At 37.0% G+C, this 27,869-nt stretch overlaps 1 protein-coding gene across 1 annotated transcript; it reads right to left on the bottom strand.

Moving 5' to 3' along the window:
* Nucleotides 1-773: 773 nt before the first annotated feature.
* On the bottom strand, nucleotides 774-27,869 carry mocs1 (molybdenum cofactor synthesis 1). The gene is given in 12 exon segments (XM_056476559.1): nucleotides 774-865; nucleotides 3,485-3,547; nucleotides 5,137-5,257; nucleotides 6,106-6,216; nucleotides 7,328-7,440; nucleotides 11,323-11,434; nucleotides 14,392-14,453; nucleotides 16,147-16,311; nucleotides 17,735-17,797; nucleotides 17,800-17,901; nucleotides 22,551-22,689; nucleotides 27,602-27,869. Coding segments are annotated over 11 exon segments (1,206 nt in total). The 5' UTR covers nucleotides 27,764-27,869; the 3' UTR covers nucleotides 774-865; nucleotides 3,485-3,491.

Below are 27,869 nucleotides of genomic sequence, written 5' to 3' on the forward strand. Positions count from 1 at the left end.
TCCACTCCTGTGCGGCCTGTGGTTTGGCAGGTTGCCTTGATGACAGCAGCATGTTCCTCTTCTAGCAGCTCAATCGTAACCGAGGCATGATCAAGAGGAAGTGGGTGGCAGAGAGGAATGAGATTGGAGGTCTGCTTGGCACCCATGATGCCTGCTAGCTGTGCTACCGCTAGGGCATCGCCCTTAGCTACCTGGTTGGCAGAAACCAGATTAAAGGCTTTTGGACCAAGGGTAACCTTGCCACATGCCGTAGCTGTGCGACGAGTTACTGCCTTATCCCCGACATTAACCATGGAGGCTTTACCCTGTGCATCAGTGTGAGTCAACTGATTGGAGGTTCCATCAAGGCTGGATTTTAAGTCTTTATGTGGGATTTTCAAATGGAAGCCACATTCAGGGGTTTTGTGGTGGCAGTGCCGTGTAAACTGCTGAGCTAAATCACCTAGTAGTGAACGTGATGGGCTAAGAAATGGGACGGAAGCAAATATTTTTGACTGTGCCACTGGTGGACGAGAGACTTTTTGCAAAATGTGCTTTAGTAACATTATAGATTTGTTTTGTTTTGAAGCACAGGCAGTCACTCGGTAAGATTTGGCAATTCTATCATTGCAAAGTGCTTCTAAGGCTTTGTGATTTTGTTTCAGATTGGTAAAGCGTGTCAAGGAATAAAATGAATTTAGTGCATCAGTAACAAAAGTGCTTTTGTAGTCCTGATAGCCAATACCACAAAATGGGCGATGATTGCATTTTCCTAATGACTGGGTTGTAGAAATGGCTGCCGGTTCCATGCGGTGGATCAGAAGAAGAGTCTGTCTCCGATTGTCTCTAAATGGATGCATCGGCAGCAGCCAAGCACAGTCTCTACCTGCAGACAAAGACACACATAACAATATATTTTCAAAACCAGCCTTATGTTGCATAGGTTTATTTGTGGTAATAGCTCAAAACCAATGTTTTATGTTGTCAAAATTTATATCAAGTAAAATCCACATTCCATGAAGACATAGGCCCAATCCCAATTCAATTTTTGTACCCCATCCCCTTGGCCCTTGAATCACAGTGTGAAGGGGAAGGGCTTCAAAATTTAACCTAAGAAATGGGATACCACTACAACACGTGCACCCGTCATCATATGTCATCCCAATCTCTTGCTTCATATAAGATCGATGATCACGACTGCTGTAGACTTTTCTGACAGGGTATTCAAGTGTCACCGAGTGACAGAATGTTGTGGCACTACTATACAAGAGTTATTATTATGGATTATAAATAGCAAGATTTTGCGTTTTTTATTCTAGCATTTTTTAAAACCATGACGGATTAAGCACAAACGTGATTATGAAAGTATTAAAACATGCTTGTTTGTTGTAAAAATTCATAATAATCAGTGTGCAGCCATGCTTTGGTTTTGAGTGTGGTCCTGGAAAATCTCCATTTCAAGGGGTATCTAGACCTTCCCCTTAGCCCTACGTCTTCAAGCTAAAGTGAATTGGGACACCCCTACCCCTTCATGTGAACGTGCAAAACGAGGGGTAGGGGTAAGGGGAAAGGCAAAGGGGTAGAATTGGGATTTGGCCATACTGTAAATTTCCTTCCATAAATACAATTTGTGGTTAGTAACGTGCCATGCCAATAACTCAATCTGGACTATTTTAACCTTTGTGTGCTATTGGGGATGTTTTCATCCATTTTGGGGTGATTTTAAGTGTTAATTTGGTCACAACTTTTTTCTGTGTTTCAGAAAATGGAATGATTTTTTGGTGACATCAATGGAGCAAAAACAGCCATGAACATAATGAAAGAGTAGTCAATTTGAAAAATAAACAGATTTTAAAGGTGGTTTTCTCAATATAAAGATTTTTTTTTTTTTACCAGAACAAAACAGTTGTACAGTATCTCTAACAAACCATACATAAAGGGAAACCCTGTTCATTCAGCTTTTAAATGGCTTTTAAATCTCAATTTCCTAAAATGTTGTTATCCAAGGTGACAATGGCACAAATGTGGTACATGAAATATAAAACTTGGCAAACGTGACAAAACCGACACTAAACACTAAAATGTAAAATAACTATAGGTGGGCATAAATACATTTTTTTCATCTAGATTAAAATGGCTCATTTGAATTCTGCCCAAGGCATTCAGAATAAGTGTGCTACCCAAATAATAAGTCTTTGAAAATGGGTTTCTCAAGCCAGGTGGTGCATTAGACCAGGGGCACATCTCCTGTTCCCAAAATGCATCACAAACTGCTTGAGAAACTGTTCTACTATGATAATTGGTGATGAAAATAAATTATGTTCAATAAGATGTACTTGTGTTTACTACCTGTTTATTCAGTTAAACATGAATTTTGAACTGTAGGCCTACATAAGCTCGAAACAGTGATTTTTGATCACCTTAATCCGACTAAAATCATAACTGAACTAAATAGAAATGGAATTAAGACATGGAGTATGCATTTAATAGTGGCATTATTAAAGTAAACGCCGCAATCAAACTATTACTGTCATGTAGGACTTTTCACCATATTTTCCGACAAGATCCACACACGCAGCTGTCAGTAAAGAACCACACACACACACACACACACACACACACACACACACACACACACACACACACACACACACACACACAAACAAACAAACAAACACCATGAAATGTGGATGTTTTTTTTTCTTTCCATTTGGTGTGCATTAATAAATTCCATAACACTCTCACCAGTCCTTACTCCTTATTTGTGTCTAATACCCCAGTTTGGTATGGGGGCATGAATTAAATATTCAGCAGTTAAAGTCAGGCATCCTGCTAATTTGATTCAGAAGGGCAATTTTTTTTGTCAGACGGCTCACCGGTCAGGTATACATTGGCGCTAAAATATCAAAGTGAAAGTCATCATAGCTTGCGTAGAATAGACCCAGCTCCCAACCCAACTTTGAGAATAGATTAACGGCGATATTTTCTTATCGCACGATAAGAGTCTCGCTTTAACGCAGTACGTTAACGCCAATAACGGCCCACCACTAAAAAAAAAAACATTATCAAGTGTCCAAATCAAGCCTTGAAAGAGCACAATTTTATGGTTTTTACATAGTAAAATATAACTTTCCCTTGATTAATCTAAAACACGTATTCAATATTATGTTTAAGCTTCAACACAGAAATAAATGAGGCTACACATTTGCAATTGAGACCTATCCACATGTAAACAAACCTAAACTTACGATGCACTGTTGTTTGGCATGAAGAACAAATAAACAGTTGCATGAAGTAAATGATTAACCTTATTTAAAGCGTAAATATTAAAACAATTGTTTTAGTGTTTCTTTGAAGCCGTTTCTGCTTCAAAGCGGAGCTAAATGCAGTTGATACTAAAACGTCTACTTGTACATGTATATCCTTCAACCCTATGAAAACTTTAATGCAGAAAAGGACAGAAATAGTCCTGTAGTTTGTGTGAGGTGGGAAATGTATTACGTACAGCCACATCACCCACCAATGAGAATCATCGGCCGGTTTTTCATCTTGGATATATTCAGCATCCCTAAAGAAAAGAAGAGATAATTACATTCAGTTTAAATAAAGTAAATACTCCAATTTAGTGTTCTTCAGTAGTTTAGTAGTAACCATTCCAGACAGTTCAGTGCTTTCCACAGGTTTGAAATATACTTGTGCTAGCCAGACTAAAGCACATCTTTTACACACAGCACATAAATGGTCAACAATATGCGACAAACAAAAAAATCATGTGATTTTAACTATATTTTTTACTTTTTTTTTCAATGGGTTAAAGTTATTTTAAAAAAGCTGTTTAATTAAAAGAAATGCACTGTTTCTCTTACTTTTATGCTATTTAGGAGCCATGTGCACCCACTGACAGGTAAAGACTGCTCTCTCTCTCTCTCTAAAGTTGCTTTATGACATTTTGTATACAGTATTGCCAAAGCATTTTACATATGTATAAAGTATGTAATATATTAACATCATTAAATTAATAACATATACAGCAAATGAGAATTAAATAACAGAAAAAAATGAATGAAAAAATACATTATTGCAAAAAATTATAATAATTGCAAGAATAAAAAGTGTAGATTTATTAAATAAGGCAAATTATTTGATTAACCATTTCTAATGGTGTACTAATATTTTGCAGCCAGTATAGATGTAATTTTGCAGAGCAAAAGACTGGTTAATCAATCGTGAATGTTTGGGTTTCTTGGACAGATACAAAAAAAAGTGTAAAAGGATGATAATAATAGTATCATTCATGTGTCACCACCAAATATACTTGAGTGGTCGTTAATATACCTGGGCAGCCTGCCCAAGTAAAGTCTATGTGTGGGAAGCACTGCAGTTGGTATGACGTATCATCAACAGTTGATATTTAAAAGTGAAACTGTCTTATTGCCAGTGCTTATTATCACTGATACTTATTCATTCATTCATTTTCCTTCGGCTTACTCCCTTATTTATCAGGGGTTGCCACAGCAGAATGAACCACCAACTATTCCGGCATATGTTTTACGCAGCGGATGTCCTTCCAACCGTAACCCAGTCCTGGGAAAGACCCATACACTCTCATTCACACACACACACACACACACACACACACACACACACACACACACACACACACGCACACACACGCACACACACGCACACACACACACGCACGCGCGCACACACACACACACTACGGCCAATGGCGTTTATTCAAGTCGCTTATACCACATGTCTTTGGACTGTGGGGGAAACCGGAGCACCAGATGGAAACCCACGCCAACATGAGGAAAACATGCAAACTCCACACAGAAATGCCAACTGGCCCAGGCGGGACTTGAAAACCAGTGACCTTCGTGCTATGAGTCCACAGTGCTAACCACTGAGACACCGTGCCACCTAATGATACTTAAGTAAATAATCTATATTTGAAACCAAAAACAAACTAATCTGCAGGTAATTTAGCTTGTTTTAAGGACAAACCCACTTAATTGTCACTATTTCTGAAAACAAAACAATATTGTCTAGAAAATGCTTCTTGATTTAATAATTTGTAGACATTTGGACTAGAAACAAGACAAAAACTCTGATCAAGAAGAACATTTTTTTGCAGTGAGTGTGTATTTCTACCTGCATGCTGTTTCTTCTTCCTCCCAACTGCTGCCCCTATGATATGCAGTAGTTCTTTTTCAGTTGCTCCAGAACGCAGAAAATCTCTCAAAGACACCTCTGCATTCCCAAATAAACAAACCTAATAGTGGGCCAACATAGACACATACATAAAACACACCTTAGCATTAGTGGCCAGCTAACTTAAAGGCATATTTTAAAGGGTTATTTCACCAAAAATGACAACTATGTCATTTATTACACACCCTCATGTTGTTTCAAAGACTCATTCATCTTCAGACTACAAATGATGATATTTTAGGTGAAATTGGAGAGCTCCCTCATCCTCCATAGACATCAAAGTTTCCAAATTGTTTAGAAGTCCAGAAAATACCTAAGGACATACAGACTATTTGCCTCTACTGTAGTTCAATGTAAATGTTATCTAGCCACAATAATAATTTAGTACATAAAACAATAATAACTTTCTTCTCAGTGTCAGTATACAGCGTGCATTCTCGTGTTAAATTTGGTCATGCCTCTGACATACTGTTTAACCTTGGAACCTTGCTTTGTTTCAAACAGAGGAGGTCCCACACAGGGGTATTCATCACTACACAATGCTTGCAAACATGCACAATATACTGACACTGAAATGAAGAAACTGTTAAATACAGTAGTTATTTTTGTTTTATGTGTCCACAAAAGTATTATCGAAGCTTCCCAATATTCATATAGTTTGTTTTGGGGATGTTTCTTAGTATTGTTCTGGACTCTGAAGGATTCAGGAACTTTGAGGTCTATGGAGGATGAGGGAGCTCTTAGATTTCACCTAAAGTTACTTCATGTATGTTCTGAAAACGAAGGAAGGTCTTAGGGGTTTGGAACAACTTGCGGATGAGATAATTAACACTCTAGTTTAGGGTGAATAATAACAATTTAGATTTTTGGATGAACTAACCTTTTTAAAAGGCAAAGGAACACATTTACCTTGAGGTTGCCATCAGCTGTAATGCGCAGTCGGTTACAGGAACCACAGAAATGGTCTGACATTGAGGTAATGAAGCCCAGCTGGCCCTGAAATCCTGGTATTTGAAATGCCTATGAGCACAGCACACACAAATACACACACACAGCTGACATTTTATATAATTACCTCAAATAAATTCAGTTTTCAAATCACATGTGCTTAATCCTGCATACATGTAATTCAGAGATTCATAAGAGTGACAAATCACATTCCACAAATAAATAAACATCCGGCTCATTTTCACATGGTGTGACTGAAACTGAACTGCAAATTTATTTAAAAATTAATGACCACAGAGAGTCAGGACCTCAGTTTAACATGATGTTTAACAACTCACTGAGTCCCCATCACTATACTGGGGCGTTAGGACCCACACAGTCCACAGGTTGAACGCCCCTGCTAAAGTGTTTTTGAACACTATTATACTAAAGTGTTTTTGAACCATAGTAGTAATAGTAAAGTACTTCAATTAGTCTGTTTTGGTAATTCTATTGTTGCTAGTGTTACACTACAACTATAGACATAAAAACAAATGTCCAAATACTGTTGTTTTCTACAACTATAGGGTATATTATACTACAGAAATACTAGTTTTATTATAAAAACTAAAGAATACCACAGTATATTAGTTCACTATAGTTTATACTACAACATGATGTAGCTTTATCAACAAAGAGTTGTAAATGCTATAATATATACAGTATACTACACTTGTACTATAATATGGTTCAAAACACTATAGTATTTACTATAAATTACTATATATTTTTTTTTTATCTAAATAATTTATACAGAAAATAACATGAAAAATATCTGGCTACAAATAACCATAAACTTAAATTCTTTTTTAGCTAAACTTAACATTAAGCACATAGACAATTATAATAAGCGACAAAGCAACACCGATAGAGCATTGTAAATCATTCAATTTTGGTTACATCATGTTTAAATGTAGTTGTCACTCCATAAACTTACAGTGTGTATGTAGCCTAGGATTCTACAGCACTTTATCAAGATGTCCCCAACACCAATATAATACAGTGACACGGGAAAAACACTGGCATACATTTGACCTTCTGCACTGGGTTAAAACCAAAATATTTGTAACTACTCTAATGACACTTTAACACTAAGAACAATTCATGGCCATTGACTTATTTAGTAGTCTGGAGTTGGGCTGACCTTGGCCGTGTCTGTTTCCTCTCCAGGCAGAGGCTGCAGATTGGGCCATTTTTGCTTTATACAATCTAGCATCTCTTGATAGCTCACCATCATCTTAAAGTTCCATCTGTTACCTACAGAAAAAGGTAACTATTATTTAAGCAACATTCAACTGTTTTACATTTTTGTAAGTAGATACTCTCTTAAAAAGGAGTTTCAAAACAAAATGGCTTATTCTGGGCTGGCAATAGTCAGAATGAACAACAGGATCATACTGTACAAAAAGAGAATAAACAAGCAGCAGCACCCCTATGAATAACACAGCCTTAGATGAAATCACCTGCACTTATAAACAATTTCAGCTTATTTATTTCATATATATCATACATATCAAATTTGTATTACATTCCAACAAGTTCCATTATCAGCACCACAGTGGAAAATAAAACGGTTTTGTTGTTGACTGTACTGGTCAATATCAATTCATTTGTAAATATGCATCCTTTCCTGTCATTCAGACTTGCAAAACATTTCAAAAAAATTATGACTGGAGAAATTTTAGGCTAGTAATCAGGTAAATTAGTTAAATAATGGTGTGATTTGAAACAGGTGACTGTAATTATGATTTGGTACATAAGAAGCAACCAAGTAAGGTCTAGTCCTGTAGGATCAAAGACAGCATAGGATCGCCAGTTTGCCAACAAATATGTGAGAAAATTATTGAAATGTTTAAAAACGATGTTCCTCAAAGAAAGACAGGAAGACATTTGGATATTTCACCTTCAACAGTGCATAACATCATTAAAAGATTCAAGGAATCTGTAGGAATTTCAGTGTGTAAAGGACAAGGGTGCAAGCCTAAGCTGAACAACTGTGATGCTGCATAAAAAATTCTCATTCATATACAAGCTATTTCACCACATAGGCTCAGAGCTACTTTGGCAAACCTTTTTCAAGTACCACAATGCGTAGTTACATCCACAAATGCCAGTTAAAAAGATACTGTGCCAAAAGGAAGCCATATGCTAACATTGTCCATAAGCACAGTTGACTTTTCTGGGCTCATCGAAATTTCGGATGGACCAACACACAGTGGAAACACTTACTATGGTCTGAATAATGAGTATTTCATTTTTTATTTTAATGGGTGATGGGTGTGGACACTATGCTCTGGACCATAAAAGAAAAGGAACATCCAGACTATTACCAGCAACAAGTCCAATGTTCCCTCTAAGCTGCGAGCGTGCGCAATCGCGCACATTCTCAGCGCACAAGAAAATCTATCCAGCGCATAAACAACATCAACATAACGTATTAATTAATAACTAATATTAGACTTAATCTAATCTAATTAATTCGCCCGATAATATTGTTTTTTTGTTTCTCACTCAGTGACTGACAGGTGTCTAGCCAATGTTACGATACAGTTCACTTACGGTACAAAGCCAATCATGGCATTGACGGTGCTTGCGTCTGGGCCCCGCCTATATGCACCGTGCAGGTTAGCTAGCAGGTTAATAGATGCTAATACAAACCCCGCGTCATGGCGAAACGAACAGGCAGCATGGTTGTCGGAGTATGTGCAAATTGAAGAAAAAGCGGTGAAATTGGGTGAGATTTTTTCTTTTTCAAGTGAGAAAGGTCTACTCTGCAAAACATGCAGCGATGCCAAAGTAGCAAGTGAGTTTTCAGAGGGAAAAATGTGGATTGAATGGAAGCTGGACTATCTCAAGCGTCACGTTCAGCATAAAAGTCATTTAAAAGCTGTCGAAACTGTCAGAAGACTCAAGATGGGACAGGGGATTAGTACATTATTGCGGGAGAGCGCAAAAGACAGAGAGAAAAGGAACGAGCTGTCACACAAAACAAAATCGGACCCTGAACAAGTTAAAGTTCTCATTGACAATATTTTACTTGCCATCAAAATGAATGCATCAATGCTGTCAGTTCAACAAATCCACGATCACATGGCAAAGTATGTGAGTATACCAGAAAGCTGGCGAAGCAAAAACTATGCCTTTGAATTTGTGAACTCAATCAATGAGATGTGCAGTATTAAAAATGCACCCTGGCATACCCTGATAGTAGATGAGAGCACAGACATTTCAGTACACAAAATGCTAGTCATATATATTAAATACAGGGAGGAAAATGATGTTAACTACAAAACTACAAAACACAGACGTGAAAAATAAGGTAAAATTTAAGTCAGATTTGTGCATATTCTAGTGACGGTTATTAAGATTTTGTCTTTATGGATATTAATCATTAAATGTTGTTACTATTAGGTAATTTATGGGTAGTAGAAATGCCAAGAAAAACTGTGTAATTAGATATTTTACAGACAAAGTGTTCCAGGAATTTGCACTGTATCACAAGCTACAGCACAAATCATTGTGCAAAATGTGAATGTTTTAATGGGAGCAAAATGTTATGTCTGAAAGGTGTATATGTCTCATATCTTCCAGAACAGGACCCTCAGCCAGGCCAAAGCAGGATTCTCACATACTGTATAACATCTACACATCCCATTTTTCAGATTTTTGTCTTTTTTTTAAGTGGACCAAATTACTTATTTAAAAATAAAGCGTGCATATCTGATGTTGCTCACAGTAGTCCTCAGTTTGCTCAGGGAGCTTGTGTGTATGCCCAGATACATGAAAAATTAGAGGGAACATTGAACAAGTCCAAAAGCCAGAGTCTGTCATGATATGGGGTTGTGTCAGAAGTAACTTGCACTTCTGTGATGGCACCATTAATGCTGAAAAGTGCATAGAGATTTTGGAACACAATATGCTGCCTTCTTTTCCAGGGACACCCATGCATATTTCAACAAGACAATGCAAAACCACATTCTGCACACATTACAAAGTCCTGGCTGTGAAGAAAGAGGATACAGGTACTTGACTGGCCTGTCTGCAGTCCTGACCTGTCTCCAATAGAGAACATTTTGCAAAACGCAACAACAAAAATCTATACTGTTGCCTAATTTAAGACTTGTTTGCAGGAGAAATGGGACTAAAATTACACCTAAAACACTTCATCACTTGGTGTTTCAGTCCCTAAAAGTATTTTAAGTGTTGTGAAAAGGAATGCCAATGTTACAAAGTGGTAAATGCATTACTATTACAACTTTTTTTGAAATGTGTTGCAAGAGCCAAAATTGGAATATATGTTTATTTTGAAAAAATAAATAAATAAATATCATGAAGAACACAATAAATAATTTATTGTATTGTCTGCAAAGAAACACAAGTCAAGGTACATTTAAAAATGACTTCTTTTTTTATTTGTGTTTTCCACACTGTCCAAACTTTTTCCTTTTTAGGGTTGTAGTAGGTTTACTAACTACAGCAGCACACCAGCACTAAGCAGTATAACCCAGCATGTACTAGCACGGAATTTATGCTAGACTTTTCAGAAGGGAAATGACAGTTTCTTGAAAACATTTTCACAAACTTTTTCAACCTTTTTACTATGAAAAAGTGCAATAAACATCAAATAGTTTGAACCAAGCCTTATTGCTGAGTCTACAGTATCTACTGTAATAGTTTTACTTTTTGTAAGGGGAGATGGGGTTAGATGACATCTTACAAACATCTTAATCAGTTTGTTATTGTAGTGATTGCTATAGTATTGACCTTCATGGGAGGAACCAAAGATACACCATATCAGACTTCTACTACTGACTACAAAAAAACTCTCTTTTTCTCTCTTCCTGGCTAACAAAGATTAATTTACTAAATTTTTCTTAAATTTCATTATTGTTTCATAGTACCTGATGTATCACCAGATTGTGAACCATGTTATACATATTTGAAAATGTTATACATATACAGTATGGAGGAACACTCCATAAGTCTTGCTGAGCTCTAAATATAGAATAACATGTACTACTAATATGATTAGGAAACTGGGGCAGAGATCACAACCTTTACAACAGTGCTTCAATCTATATGAGGGGATATGCATATGTATATTTCTCTCTTTGACTCCAGAGTAGTTAACAATCTTACCATTAAAAGGCATGTACTCTATGAACCTCACGTCCAAAGGTTTCCTCTCTGTCAGTGACACAAAGTCAACCAATTCGTCTTCATTCACACCTCTCATGACAACACAGTTCACCTGGGGAGAGAGACAACACTTCACCACAATGAACAAATAATTAAGGTTTTACAAAATTCTGTGCAAAAATAAAAAGTAGATTAATGACATTGCATTTTTCAGGTGTTGCTTAAAACTTTTATGGTGGTCCAAAATGTCCTTACATTTGATTAAACATTGTTTTAGGTAGGTGAGGAAGCTGCAACCATTAAACACATGAACCATTTTATCCATTCAAAGGGATTATCAAACACTTTAATGCCCCTAATGTAGACTTAAAAAGTTATATTCTGGTTTTGGGTGTCCTTAACAACAGGCTGATATGCATGCAATTAAAAAATCACTTTTATTATCTTATAATATGCATTTATTTTGACATTATACCAAAGACTCCTGTATGATTTATTCAGCAATTCATTTCTTTAAAATCTGCTTTGTGTGATGCTAGTCTGCAGTGGTTCGATGACCCAGTCTGTTGTGATTGGTTAACTGCAGGGGTGTTAAAGTCAGTTCCTGGAGGGCCGCAGCCCTGCACAGTTTAGTTTCAACCCTGCTCCAACACACTGACGCTGCGGTCACACTGCACTTTTCTCCCCATAGACTTCCATTCATACCCATGCAAATGTGTCAGACCGGAAACGCAGGGTCATGAGACAAGTTTCGCAGTTCGAAGTTCAAAACATGACCTCTCTAGACAGAAATTTAAAGGGCCACGAAACCCCCGTTTCAGCAGGTTCACATCTCTAGTTTGGAAAAAGTCAGGAAAGTGGGTGTGTCTAGCTCTGTTTAAATGGGAGTGTTGGGGGAGGGAAAGAGGGAAGGTTTTGGATAAAAATGTTTCCGTTTGGGCACGCTCTGATTTTCACAGAGGCAACACACAGACGCAGGGGAGAAAGACAGTGATTGTGTTTACATGGACATTAGTAATCATTTCATGCATGCCCCCGTGACAAACCAGATACTGCATACGAGGAACTGCTGGAAGAGTGCAGTTGTAATGGAATGTTTGATACCGCACATCGGATAAGAGAAAAAACCTCCGCATTTCTCGGTAACTTAGATGCACTAGGTAGGTAGCATCAGAAAGCCTTGTGCGTATAGACTATCCTGTCACAAACTTAGTAACTAAATCATTTTGATGAAGGTATGTCTTAAAAACTGAAAGAGTACTACTGATGATACAAACTAACTTTGCCATCTGAATAAACAAACAAAGGCCACTGATCGCTCACTTACCAAATCTGTAGAGACACGACAATCAACACCAACTGGAACAGTGTCTTTTTTTAAAAGGAGACGAGTGGCAAATCGGGATTTCACCATTTCTAGATGCGAAAAGCTCTCGGGAAAAAATGTTCCTTACAAACTTATTTCTGTGGCGTGTCGCGTGCACTGTAATCCACACGCGAGTCCAGCTGCGCTCTCATAGCGGGAAATGAAAACAAAACCTACGTTTGCAGCACATTTAAAAACGCAACACTGACAACCAGTGTCTTAAAACAATTCCTCTTCTTCTTCCACTTGTTTTGGCAGCACAACGTGGCGTCTCTATGCCGTCTACACTGTAACAGGTAAAAAACAGTCTTCGAAGCTATCATGCAAATTAATGAAGTTGCACTGCATACACAATAGAGCGAGCTGATAGGTTTGAACCAAGTCTTTCTCATGAGTTAATAATGCAGACGTCATGATGTACTTGCAGGTACAGACATCCACTCTCCACGCTGAAATCGCGAGTATCTAATTGCCGTGACGCAGCTTCAAAAATTTGTTTCAAAACGGAAGAATTTGCTCTAAATGACGCAAAAACAATCAATTTTCACTTTTTTTGTGAAATATATGTGTCCTAATAGTGTTTATAGCAGCGTGGGACACATATATGACTGTCAACAGCTCAAAAATGTGTTTTGGTGTTTCATGACCCTTTAAAACCAATCGACAATTTAAATGTCTAAGCATCTTGTTTAATCCCGCCCCTTTTCGCAGCGCCCCACGACAGAATTTTGCATGCTCAAACTCTAGTGTGACTACAGCTTTACCTGTAGGTTTCAAACAAGCCAGATAGATTCAATTAGTTTGATCAGGTGTGCTTAATTACGGTCAGAACTAAACTGTACAGAGCTGCGGTCCTCCAGGAACTGAGTTTGACACCTGTGGTCTACTGCATGCAACCCATGTCCGAAATGGAACATACATCACGTCTTATAAGTGTTGAAGCAACGACCAGCCAATGAACAGAGTATATGTGAGCCCAACACAGAAACATACTGATAAAGTACTGACGTTTTACCCAGTAAACTTGACTTGTGGAGCTGCACATTGGTGGAGTTGTTCTTTGTCAGGCTGTCCAGCGATCTAACCCTCATAGATCGCTGGAGAACATTCACTTTCACATGGACTACAATTTCTGCCATCATAAAGAACTTCAAATCCTGTCAAACACCACATACACACACCAGTTCCTGTTTTCTGTTGATTACACACACGGCTTGGAGTAGCTCATGAAATGAGGCTAGTTTATCTGTTTCGTGAACATTATGACGTGTTTCCTTTGTCTAGCCTAGATGTGTTTTGACCCTTTGCCCTGTTCTCTCGTTTTGAGACCTTGCCTCCTGTAAAGACCATTCTCCTATTTATTGACCACAACTCTGGGTTCCCTCCATGCATCTGTTTGCCCCGGTTTTGACATATTTGCTTGTCTGACCATTTTCTTAATAAACCTGCATTTGGATCCTCAACTTCACATAACACTCTTCAGAGTTTGGGCTTTCAGCAGTGACATTTACATCACACTGAACTGAACTTCAACTGAACTGAAGCAGTTTTGATTTAAGTTTTGAAACTTCATCTATGTTAAGCTGTTCTGACACAATCTACATGGTAAAAAGCAATATAGAAATAAAGATGAACTGAATTGAAAGATTACAGCGTTTTTAAATATCTATAATTTTTAAGATATTTTAAAGAAGATACATTACCTTGACTGGATTGTAGCCCATTTCAATAGCCCTTTCAATGCCTTCCATCACTTTATGAAACCCTGCAAGATATTCCAACAATATTAAAGACCACATATTTTAGGTATTTTAAGGCTAGCATATTACACCACCAATATTTAAGGTTGGACACCATTAAATATTTATTATTGTCCCATATAAATTATATAAAGGGTGACAGAGTGGTGCAGTAGTTAGTGGTGTCACCACACAGCAAGAAGGCCGCTGGTTTGAGCCTTGGCTGGGGCAGTTGGCGTTTCTGTGTGGAGTTTGCATGTTCTCCCCGCGTTCGCGTGGGTTTCCTCCGGGTGTTCCGGTTTCCCCTACAAGTCCAAAGACATGTGGTATAGGTGAATTGGGTAACCTAAAATGTCTGTAGTGTATGTGTGTGAATAAGTGTGAATGTATGTTTCCCAGTGATGGGTTGCGGGTGGAAGGGCATCCGCTGTGTAAAAAATGTGCTGGATATGTTGGCGGTTCATTGCGCTGTGGCGACCCCAAATTAATAAAGTGACTAAGTCAAAAAAGAAAATTCATTAATTTTCCAAACTACACAGACCGGATGATTTGCAACTCTGCATGCTCTGACGAGCGCTATGGAGCGAAAGTGTGAAGATGTTTTTCTGACTGAAAGAAAAAGTTGTTCTGTTACAGAACCAGGTATTAGACTATTATACCCTCTCCTTTTCAAACTATTTTTTGCATATTTTAAAGGGGAAATGAAGCACTCAGTCAAGTATACATTACAAAAGTATACATACAAAAAAGTGCTGGATAAGTTGGCGATTCATTTCACTGTGGCAACCCCGGATTAATAAAGGGGCTAAGCCGAAAAGAAAATGAATGAATGAAAATTATATAAATGATCATCGTGTGTGAAATTTTCAGAACACACTATTAATAGTTTATAAAATATAACACCAAATATTTTTTTCTAAACTAATACATATTAAAGGCAAATCCATAGAAATGAAAATCAGAAGTGGTTTCTTCATTTTTTTTTAAAGATGTTTATCTGAACTAATCTGGATAACTATTTATTGCAGGGGTGCTCAATCCAGTTCCTGATCTACCTTCCTGCAGATTTCAACTCCAACCTTCAACAAGTCTCCGATATGGTCTGTGTGATATGGCAGGTGTGCTCGATACGGGTTGCAACTAAATTCTCCAGGAAGGTAGATGTCCAGGAACAGGGAAGGTCACCCCTGATTTATTGCATTCATGGTTTAAATCAATGGTCTCAAACTCAATTCCTGGAGGAGTGCAGCTCTGAAGATTTTGGCTCCAACCACCTTCAAATCACACCTGCTAGTCTCTAGTAGTCTTGAACACCTTGATTAGTTGGATCAGCTGTGTTTAATTAGGGTTGGGCCAAAACTGTTTAGAGCTGCGGCCCTCCAGGAATTGAGTTTGACACCTATAGTTTAAATGTTTCAAATTCACCTGCAAATTAGAATAAAAACATCATTTTAGCAAATGGTTTATATATAAACTTAAAATATGATTAAAAGAAAAACTCAAGCTTTGTACTATTTGTAAGGCAAAATTCATGAAAATTTATAACAGAGTTTGAAATTACTACAATTATACAAACTACCAAACAAACAAATAAATAAATAAATACTTTTACAGTTTTAGTTTTTTGTGTAGCGCATCCTTGATTTTTGTAATTTTAGTCCATTTCTACTTATTTTATATAGATCTCTAAAACTACGCTTGCTCAACAGCATATTGTACCTTTTCGTCTAGTGATGAACTCAAATTTGGCAGGGACCAGCGTGTCTAGGCTGATGTTTAGCAGATCCACACCCGCTTTCTTTAGATCAGGCAAAATTTTGGCCAAATTCATCCCATTTGTGGTGACTGCAATGGTCTTCAGACCCTCCAACTTCCTAAGTTCCGCTTTCAGAAAGAAAAAAGAAATGATCAGGTATACAGTTTTAGTGTTTCTGACTGTAACATTGATTTGTCATGCTTTGTTTTGTTTGCAGTATATTAACTTACATAACAGAACATCACATAATGTTGGGGGTGACACATTGGGAGTTACGTATTAATTTTACTTTTCTAAGTAACAAGTAAAAAATGAAGTAATAATATTTCAGTTACTTTTTAAAACATAATGCAAGTTACTTTTTAGTTTATTTAATTCGCTTTAAAAAAATAATTTGCTGAAATAAAATGAACATCATTACATTGGATCCCGCACTCGATGAGAGAAATGCAAAAACCGACAGAAACAAAGATGGCTGAGCCTTATATTTTAGCGATGGAAGTATTCTCATTATTCTGAACACATGGGAGAAAAGTAAAAGGGGATCGTCTCAATGGATAGTGATTTTACTTCACAAATAAGACAAAAGGTACAAAAGTGTCAAATACATTGCTTAAAACTTTCATTAATCTTTACTGTATATACAGCATGTCTAGCTTTGAGGTCAGGAAAATCTCAGAACAGCATTATCCTACTTTTTTCAAGGTAAATGAAGGTTATACAATGTGTTGTTAATTGCAGAGCTTCTCTATTAAACAAAAATTGCAAGTTCTGAAAGAGATCAAGCCTCAGCAGGTAACGCAAAAGTAACGTACCACACTTACCATAAACAGTAACACAACTAGCTACTTTTTTGGGGAGGAACTCAATATTGTAATGCATTACTTACAAAAGTTACTTGCCCCAACACTAATAAAAAGAATTAGTATTTTACATACAGCCCTAATCTTAGTTAAAATATGTATTACTGTATATGAAAATTAATCAAAGAATTGATTCCAACATGTAACGTGTAGATTTTGAGAGATCTATAGACCATTTAGAGCAGGGGCGGGCAAACTCGGTCCTGGAGGGCCGGTGTCCTGCACAGTTTAGCTCCAACTCTAATCAAACACACCTGCTTATAGATTTCTAGTGATCTTGAAGACACTGATTAGCATGTTCAGGTGTGTTTGAGTAGTGTTGGAGCTAAACTGTGCAGGACACCGGCCCTCCAGGACCGAGTTTGCCCACCCCTGATTTAGAGGGATGTAAACAAAAACAATGGTCCCAATGTATTTGCTAATTTAAATTTTAAATTTCTATAGCTTCTGGTAATCCAAAAAGAGCCACATATTGATATATGTTTATAATGGTATGATAGCTGTTTTAACATTAAAGTTATGATTGAATTTCCTCTTGTTACAATTATGAATTAGTTTGATAACATGCGGGAAAATGTTCATGGGCCAATGACGTCACCATATTTAAATGGTTTTTTATCACTATGGTGTTACAATTCAAAGTTAGAAAAGTATTTACAAACAAAAAAAGTTAAAAAGTTAAATTTACCTATTATATGTAGAATGTCTGGGCGAATTAGAGGTTCTCCTCCGGTGATCCGTATCTTGTTGACCCCTCTTGTACAAAAAGTCTGGCTAATGTCAGCAACTCATCTGTTGTTAGGATCTGAGATCGAGGGGTAAGTTTAACCCCATCTTGTGGCATGCAGTATTGACCTGTAAATGGAAAAATGCTTAGATTACTGAAGTAATCTCGGTTCTCCTAGATAAGGGCTTGAGCATTACATTGAATGCATATGGGGTAAAATTCAATTCAATTCACCTTTATTTGTATAACGCTTTTACAATGTAGATTGTGTCGAAGCAGCTTCACATAGAAATTCATAGTAAAATGAAACAGTGTCAGTCTAGTTTTCAGTGTTTAAGTTCAGTTCAGTGTGGTTTAATAATCACTACTGAGAGTCCAAACACTGAAAAGCAAATCCATCGATGCACAGCTCTACAGAACCATGCAAGCCAGTGGCGACAGCGGCGAGGAAAAAAACTTCACCAATTGGCGAAAGTGAAGAATTAAAAAACCGAGAGAAACCAGGCACAACATCAGTTGGGCACAACCATTTCTCCTATGGCCAAACGTCTTGTGTAGAGCTGCAGTCTAGGCGCTGGAGAAGGTGGACGTCAGCAAGACTCGTCTGTCCCCGGAGCGTCACAGGAATCAGTCTCATGCTTTCCACTCCTCCATGACCACCCACAGCAGCTGCTCAGGATACGGCCTGGTCCAGGATTATGAAAACCTTAGGATCATCCCGTCAATCAAACTCTGGCTTTATTCGAATACTGAATCCTGATTTGTTCATGTTTTTGTAGCTGCACAGATATCATAAATAGAAATACTGCTGGATATTTTAATGGAATTATAAAGATCACAGAAGCAAAAAAGACATCAGTGTAAACCCAAACATGAGTAGGGATTAGGCCACTCATTAACCCTTCAAGGCAGTTTAATTTACAGGCGATCTTATATCACTGATATTCTGTGCCCTCGTCCATGTCCACCTTGTTGTCTTTGACAGGCGTTGAGGTAAGGCAGTGGTTCTCAATTCTGGTCCTCAGTTACATTTGTATGTCTCTTTTATTTGACACACAAGGATCAGTTCATGGAGCTCTCTAATAACGAGCTGATCATATGAATCAGGTGTGTCAAGTAAGACATACAAAATGTGCAGGCTGAAAAGAGGACTAGAATTGAGAACCACTGGGGTGGAGTTACATTGAAACATTAGTGATTAACATGAAAAATGGTCAAAATGTGCTTGTATGGAACTTGCAATGTACTTTAGACAGAAATGCTGGGCGTTATACTGTTTCATCCCATTCCTGAAACAACAAGTGTATGAAATGGACCAGTCAATGGTGCTGTTGAATGAACAACTTCAACTTTAGAAGAATAAACTATTCTTTCTGTTATTGGACTGGTACAGCCTGCATAACTTTTGCTTATGGAGAAGTGATTTGTGACGAGGAAAAACAAACAACTTGAGGATTTGGAAGTCTGAAGATGAGAGGTGAGATGAGCTAACTTTATACCCTGGAGACCCAGGTAAAAAAAAATCTTTACTGTCTCTTATAATTTCAGATGCATTATACACTAGTTTTGTATTGTTCAAGATGCCACCGTGTGTGCATGTTTGTGAATTGTTTTAGGGAATCAATATGTAAACTTTCTATCACTATACTTGTAGACTATAGCTTTAATGTTTTATTCAGAGTTCCTCTCACTCATACTGAAAGCTTGTTGGACAAATAAAAGTGGCGGTGGGGTTTGCGAATGGTCAAGGTTTTTCACTATGATTGGTAGTCAACTGCTATTCTCAAACTGGCTTTGGATAAAGCGGGATTACTGTAGCAATGCTACTTGTATTACATTTACATTTTAAAAGTCACTTTTATCTAAGAGTGAAAAATTGCCTTTCTAAACAAGCAAGATTGAGCAAATCGTCTGATATTTCAGAATGTGGATCCAAATCTACCTCAGAGAAGCTATAGCCATACACTTTGTAAAAGTTTGTTGGGTAATAGGGTTGGGCGATGTCGACCAATCTAGCATCGTACGATGTCTAATGTGAAACATTGTGATGGACGATGGCATCGTTGTGGTAGGTGTCTGTGAATTAATTATTTATGAATCATTAACTAATTCATAACAAAAATATTATTTGTAGCCTACCGTTTCAACTACCCGACACACATGGTCTTTGTTTTACCCATAACCAAATCACAAATAAATAAATGGAAGTTACACAGAAATTACAACCTGTCAATCACTTTTTCCGTGGGATTCTGGCATGAATAGGCAGATTAATCTGTGTTGTTATAATGGTGGCGACAAACTTGGTTGGTAAAAAGGTGCACAACCAACAGCAACCAACAATATCTGAGGTTTTTGCTAAAATTACTAAATACAAGCATGAAAGCGAAAGATTGAAGCAGTTTATGACACTGTGACACGTTACCTGACAGAAGAGTCATTAGATAGAGACAAGGTTAATTAAATATCACTTTTAACAACTATAGTGAGACGCGATCCAGCGGTACATCTGTTAGATAAACTGTCCAACGTGCACTGCTCTCTGGGGTTTTGTGCTCAAAGCACCTTCTGACTGCCTGGAGCTCAGATGGGCACATATGCTGCAGCACATGACAGAGTGTGTGTGGTCACGTGATGTGCGTTTTCAGCGGTATAGTGTGGAAGGAAGGCTTTTCAAAAATGCTAAGCCAAAAAACGACAGTGAGGATTGTTTTTGTTCTAAAATGCCATTTTCAAACTAAGACGTATTAGTGTAGACAGGGCCTAAGTGTGTATTTTTAGCGAGTGGGTTGCTGCTGCGAGGGGCAGGTCAGCAGGTTTGCAATGGCCTCTCAGCATCGTGATGTCTATTGGCCATCAGTGATGGATGATGGCATCGCCTATCAACCCAACCCTATTGAGTAATTGACAGCCCAAACAGAAGGACTATATATTGACAGGTCATACCTAGGCTTCGACTGCCTCTTTTGTAAGCAGAATTTGTACTTTGAGATGGAGAACACTTCCCAGGCCTCTAGATGTGACTTGGGCCCAATCCCAATTCTACCCTTTAGCTCTTCTCCTCATCTTGCACACTTCCGCCAAGGGGTAAGGGTGTGCCAATTCTCTTTAGCTTCAAGGCGTAGGACTAAGGGCAAGGGGTAGATACTCCTTCGAACGAAGATTTTTCAGAACCACACTCGAAACCAAGGGTAAGAAAATTTCCCAGAATACACTAGCCACAGCTGTATCCGGACGTAAGGAGATCCACAAATTAGTATTTTTTTTGTCATTATACAAATTTTTACAACAAGCAAGCTCATGTTTTAATATATTCATAACCGCGTTATGCTAAAATAAAACTGCTAAATTTCACAATCTATAATCCCTAAATATAACTCCTGTACAGCAGTCCCACACATTCTGACACTCGATGACACTCGAATACCCTGTCAAAAAAGTCTAGTGGCTGGGAATGAGCTTTTTACAGTGTCTGGTATAATGTTAATGTTGTTTGGTGTGTTTACATAAATAAATATGGCAACGGTGTAAATGCACAGTACAGTTATGATCTTATTGCCACATTATATCTTTATAATGACATAATATAAGCCTTCATTGATTCCTGAAGATAAATACCAAAATAATAACACAACTGGAATAACTACAGCAGTCTCGATTGTCTGATCTCATATAAAGCATGAGATCCCGATGGCATATGATGACGTGTGCAGGTGCTGTAGTGCTGTCCCAATTCTTAGGGGTAAATTTTGAAGAGGAAGGGGTACAAAATTGGGCCTTAAAGAGCTATATGTTTACAAATGCTAATTCACCTAGAAAAAGTGGAGAGTTTACATTTATAAGAGACAGAAGAAGATGATTTTTCTTTAAATATGTGGGTTTGCTATAACAGTGGTCAAATATTCAAGCCTGTTTTGCATATGCAGCATGTAACCTGTGGGAGGTTTGACTCCACTGCTCTGTGAAGAGAATGACTAATGTGCAAAAAATGGGAGATGCTCATTGTCCCCCTGGCTTACATAGAGCCTGGCACTGCTCTTTGGCCAGAGGAGAAATGGTTGTGCACTATTTCTTTACTTTTGTCAATTGGTGAAGTTTGTTTCTCGCCACTGGCTTGCTTGGTTTGTAACTTGTGAAGCTGCACATTGGTGGATTTGCTCTTCAGTGTTTTGGCTTTCAGCAGTGACATTTACATCACACTGAACTGAACTAAACTTCAACTCTGAAAACTGGAATGTAGCAGTTCTAATTTACTAGAACGTCTATGTTAAGCTGCTTTGACACAATTTACCTTGTAAAAGCGCTATAGAAAAAAAGATGAATTGAACTGAATCTGGCAGGCTAAACATCATTGACTTTGCAAGTAAACAAACATGAAAAATCAGGCTACAGAATTAAAGTATGCATAAGTGAACATTTGAAAATCTACTTGATTTACTATTGATATTAATCACGCCATTGAAAACATGCATTTACTTATGCCGCAAAACAGGGGAAGCAAGCATATAACACTTCGACAACAGGTGCCAGAACTGAACTTTGTTTACATTTGTAATTTATTAATATGTATTTTTGCAATAATACGTTTGATCAACTGATTTATCAAAATCAATAAACATCCTTTAATCCTAGAAAAATCACTGTAATCCAACTGAAGACTCAAATAACTGATTAATTGCTAACAGTAAATTACTAGTTAGCAGTGCTTCAGTTGGACTGGTAGCATTGATAAAGTAAGTACCAACTCATGAAGAAGAAAAGTGTGTGAATGACTTACAACGAAGATTACACTTTTCAGTTAAAGAAATTCTCAGGTAATTGTGTCTCCGTCCAAAAGAGTCTGTGAGAAACTTTGAGAAAGGAAGAACATCCTTTAGAACTCGTCTATGACCACCTGGGACCACAGGCTGTCTGACCTGCAGAGAACAAATGATAGACAATGTTCAGATGGCAAATCAGTGTAACAAAACAGCCTTGATTTAAAGTTGTTGACGTTTTATACAGTTCTTCATAGCTTTTTTTTTGTGCATGCCCCATCTTTAGTTCTTTTTTTTTGCACACCTTGTTGGCTACCATGGTTACTATTGTTTCCAGATGCCTTGTTGCCACTGAGTGGTACGGTTCGGTTCACTACAAATCACTCTGATCAGTCTTGTGTTTTTGACATTCCCACTCGAAAAAGAAACAGTATGTGCTGTTCATATATAGTATTTTTCTGCACGCTCAAGTTATTTTTATTATTTTAATTGTAGACGCATTGGAAATGCTTAATTTGTTTGTATGCATCGCACAGACTCATAAACAACAATAGAGGACATGCACCACGGGCCTGTTTCAGTAAGGAGATTCAACCAACTCGGAGTTTAAATTTGAACTCTGAGTTCACTTACAGAGAGATTAAAAACTCAGAGTTTTCATTTCAAAACAGCTGATCTGAGTTAGGTCATTCAACTTTGAGAAGACCAACTCTGAGTTAATCGCACACACGCGACTATAAAAAGGCATTATCAATGGAGCGCAGATATTTTGAGTCACCCATGGCAACATCTAAAAAAAAATTAATTAATTAAAAAAAAAAAAAAAAAATCACCATTTCTTTCTCCAGCTGAACTTGATGTGCTCATGCAAAGTTATAGCAAAAATTACCATATATTTAAAAAGCAACAGCACTGCATAAGTGAAACAGAGACAGCATGGGAAGACAGCTGCTCAAGTTAATGCATAATTTTACATTTAAAATATTTAATTATTATAAAATAAGTAATGTAATGTGTGACGTTTATTAACTTTTCACTTAAAAAAGTGTGAAATTGGCCGTAACTTTGAAGTTATTTCAGATGAAATTGCATTAAATTACATAAAATAGGCATAGTTTCTACAACAATTTGATTAAACAAGAATGTATATAACCTTAACTTAATTTTCAGGGGAAATAATGAATTTAAGGTTCCCACTTTTACACACATTGCTCAGTTTTAACAGATTTTAAAGTGCTCTTGTGTGTCTGCCTTTTTTATTGATCAAGTGGAGGTTGATATGACATTTAGAATGCAAGCAGTACTAAAAAACTGTATTTAGAAAGAGTAATAATCCTATTAATCTAGTTACAGTTCATGTCCCTGTCAAAGGTCAGTGAATTTAAGCTAATTAATTATTAAAAAGGACAAGTCATTCTCATACGTGACATTCTTTGTGCGCTGAAATGTAGGCAATAGCTATGTTTCTATCCAAAAATGTAAATTAATTTTATGTGCAAAACTGGAATATCACATAACAGATATGTGAATAAAGCAGCATTTCTATCCAACGAATCAAGAGAATAAAATCGTCACTTCCTGATTATCTGGCGCCAAATATCAACAGTAAAAACAGAATTTACTATACTATATTTATTATTTAATAAATGACTTTCACCTCAGAGGACAATACCGACACACAATGAGAGCGTGGTGGTGTTTGAAGCCATGAGACACAGAGAACAGACACTCTTGACACGCTCCACACACTCTGGGGGTAATTAATATTATAATAACACTAATACTGAAACGGTTAAGGCATTTTAGAATGACCAACATTTCAGATGTTTTACAGTGTGCTCAGCCTGCTGGTTTGTGCATTCACACACATTTTCATCATCATATGGTCTCTTATAACAAACCTTATTTAATTCATATACTGGAATTTGTTCGATAAAAGTGTTTCCATCGTAGTTTATGCACATCTTTTCTTATCGAATTAAAAGTGTATCCAACTTAATTATGCGCATGTTTTTTATGCGTAGTTTAAAAGTTATGTGCATCATGATGTTTCCATTAATTGTTTTTATGTGCACATACAAAATGAGCATAAAAATATGTGGGTGAAACTTAAGGCTAAGGCGAGAAATACCGCTTCACCTTTAAAAAAAAAGGGGAGGTGACCGGCAGAAACTTCGAGTTTAGAGAATAGAACCTGCTCCTGACCAGGTTAGGTTCAGAGTAAGTTACCATGGTAACTGACTCTGAGTTACAGTTACCTCTCTTTCAGAAACAGGCTTGACTTACCTGCTTTCTTGAGTTTTGACAAACCTGACATTTTGAAATGGAAAACCCAGAGTTTTCTCATTTCAGTGTTAAAATACTCTGAGTTTTCACTTAACCTCCTTTCTGAAATGGGGCCCATATCATCTTCTTGCCTCTTGGCATGTGGCTATTTTGTCACAAGAAGACAACAAGCTTTGTGTGAGCATGGATGATTGCTATTGCTTTCTTGCCCAGTTATGGCTGTTGCTGAAACGCCACATGACAATCTCAACACTTTAAATTTGAACACAAATTTAAGATGCTGCTCCTACACATTGACAAAACACTACATGAAATTAAGCCATTTCAATGGTCATTGATGGGAAACATGATGGCATACATACACTTACTAAAGTGATTCAAGATAATGATGGTTTCTGATCCTCCTACTGATCAGTATGTGAAAATGTCAATACTTCTACTGACTACAAGGATTGTGTAAAAACATTGATACAGCTATCTTTCACAATATTTCTGATAGTGTATTAATAATCTGGTGGATAATCTAATCTCTACTATTGCTACATTGTTAAATGTTTTCAGTGCATTAGTTTATGGTTGTTTCGACCCACAAGTGAGTGACCCATGCAAGTCTTTTTTGTGTTTACTGTCACTACATGAGATTAGTGGGGCCTTGTCTGGGCTTCTGCAGGTAAACAGTCAGAGGTTTTTGGTTTTAAGTGCACCAAAAACCCCTACCTGCAGAAGCCATCTAGAGCTTGAGGAAAGTCATAAACGCGTGCAGTTTTACCACAATCAGGAGATGATCAGCAGTGATGTTTCATTCCCATGCTTTCTAAGAGTCTAACTTATAACAAGGGCCAGACAGAATCTGCTGACATTTTTTGCTATTTCTGCAGAGAATTTTGTAAAAAATCTGCAGATTTATGTGGAATTACTTTAGGAGTACCGTAACTAAAAACTTCATATATGAAGTAAAAACAATAGCTTTTTAACTTTCATTTAATGTTTACGATGCAAATCCAATTAGATTTATTTATTTGGTAAACAAAGGAAATCTCTCATATAATATATCTAATAAAAGACAGAAAATATTACTTTATGAACTGTTTTGTAAATAAATCATGTGAACATTTTCATATTGGCTAATAATAGTATTGAAATTATAATAAAAACTGAATAAATATCAATTTACACAAGTAAAAAATTAGACTCGATGGACTAAATATCTGCGGATTTCTGAGCATGCAAATTCCGTGTGGGCCTACTTATAACCTAAATTTAAAGGTGCTGTATAGTGAAAATCTGGATATACCTAGACATGGCTGAATAATAAAGGTTACTCTGTTTGCTTATATAATTTATCTCAAACACTGGAGAGAGATATCTAATGTATCTAACTAAAATGAACCTCTAACTTCACTTAAAAAGATTTAACAAGGCAATCAGTTTGTTCATTTTGCACATGTTAACATCAGAGTACATGTACCATAATATCCATGACTGTTCCAAATAAGGTCAAACCAAGCTTCTGATTCTAGGGATAAATTCTGGGTTAAAAAAAAAATCTATGAAATTGAACCAATTGCAGTATGTGGTACCTTTAAGCTTAGCAGGAGAAATGCCCAAACTTGCCTTTGCAACATCTATATTTTGGTTTTAAGTTAAAAAAAAACAAAGTAAAAAGGATGGATTATCACATTTAGTTCACTTTTTAGGCTATTGATCAGTTAATGGAGTACACTTAGAAAGCAATTGAAGTCATATTTTCCCACAAATGAATCCTCAGTCACCTTTTACTCATGCTTCACTTGATTAAAACCTATTTGAGTTTCATTATTCTGTTGAAAACAGTGGATGTTTTGAAGAGCGTTTGAAACTGGTAACTTTGGTGCCATCAACCAGCATTTTTTCCAGATATCTTCTTTTGTGTTCAATAAGAAGAAAGAAAATCAAGAAAGATGTTTAACCACATGAAGGAGAATAAATGGTGAGTGTATTTTTCTTTTTAAACTATCCTTTAAAGAGATTTCAAAGCATGCATGCTGGTTTGTCATGTGTTACAGTGTGACAACCTTGACTGATTTGTCTGGTTTGGTACTAAAATAAGGGTCTTATGATCCCACTGATCTTGCAAAGCGAGAACCATTTATAATTTGTCACACCTTAAACCATGCTCAGCAACCATGCTGGCATGAAGCATAAAAGAGACCTTTTGTGAATCTGATTAGCCAATATTTTACACATCACATGTAGCCTTATTATGCATAATTACATGAGCATACCCTCAAACCATATCCATTTCAACTATACTAGGCATGGGTTATTTATATTATGCAGTAAATAACTGCATAAAAGTGCAACCTTAAATGTGTAGTTCACTCCAAAAAAAAAATCTGATTACTTTCTTTTGTTGAGCAGAAAATATATTTGCAAAATGTTAAAAGTGATAACATAGCCATTGACTTCAGTATTACTATTTTCCTACTATGGATGTCAATATTTACTGCTTTCAAACATTCTTCAAAATATCTTCTTTTGTGTTCAGCAGAAAAAAAAGAAACTGGAAACACTTGAAGGTGAGTAAATAGTTATTAAGTTGTATTTGTGAGTGAACTATAGGTTCTAACATGTAAGTTAAACAATCATACATCAAAAAGACAAAAGTATTGCTGTTAGATAAAACAAATCAGACAAAAATCGGAATTAAGAATTATTATCCTTGTCCCCAAAACACATGCATTAGCCTATAGCAATCACGTGACTTCAAAGCAACAGGTGTGCAGGCAAAGTCCGACACACTCACCTCCTCCAGTCTGTTTTCTTCATGAGTGACACCGGAGTACCATCGACACATTTGGTATCTCCCACATGCCTGCTGAACTGGCCTGCAGAACTTTACGCAGGCCTCTGCAGCGGTGTGCGCTCCAATGATAAGACGACTGAATGTGTTGTAGTTTAATGCCATCACAAAAGCAAATGTCTCAGTATGTGTTGAAAGCGATACAATATCTGCCGCATAGTGACTGTTAAACTTAACGAACAGTTCGCCTGGAACATCCACGATGATGGGC

Source organism: Danio aesculapii, chromosome 17, assembly GCF_903798145.1.
Source record: "Danio aesculapii chromosome 17, fDanAes4.1, whole genome shotgun sequence".
NCBI lineage: Eukaryota > Metazoa > Chordata > Actinopteri > Cypriniformes > Danionidae > Danio > Danio aesculapii.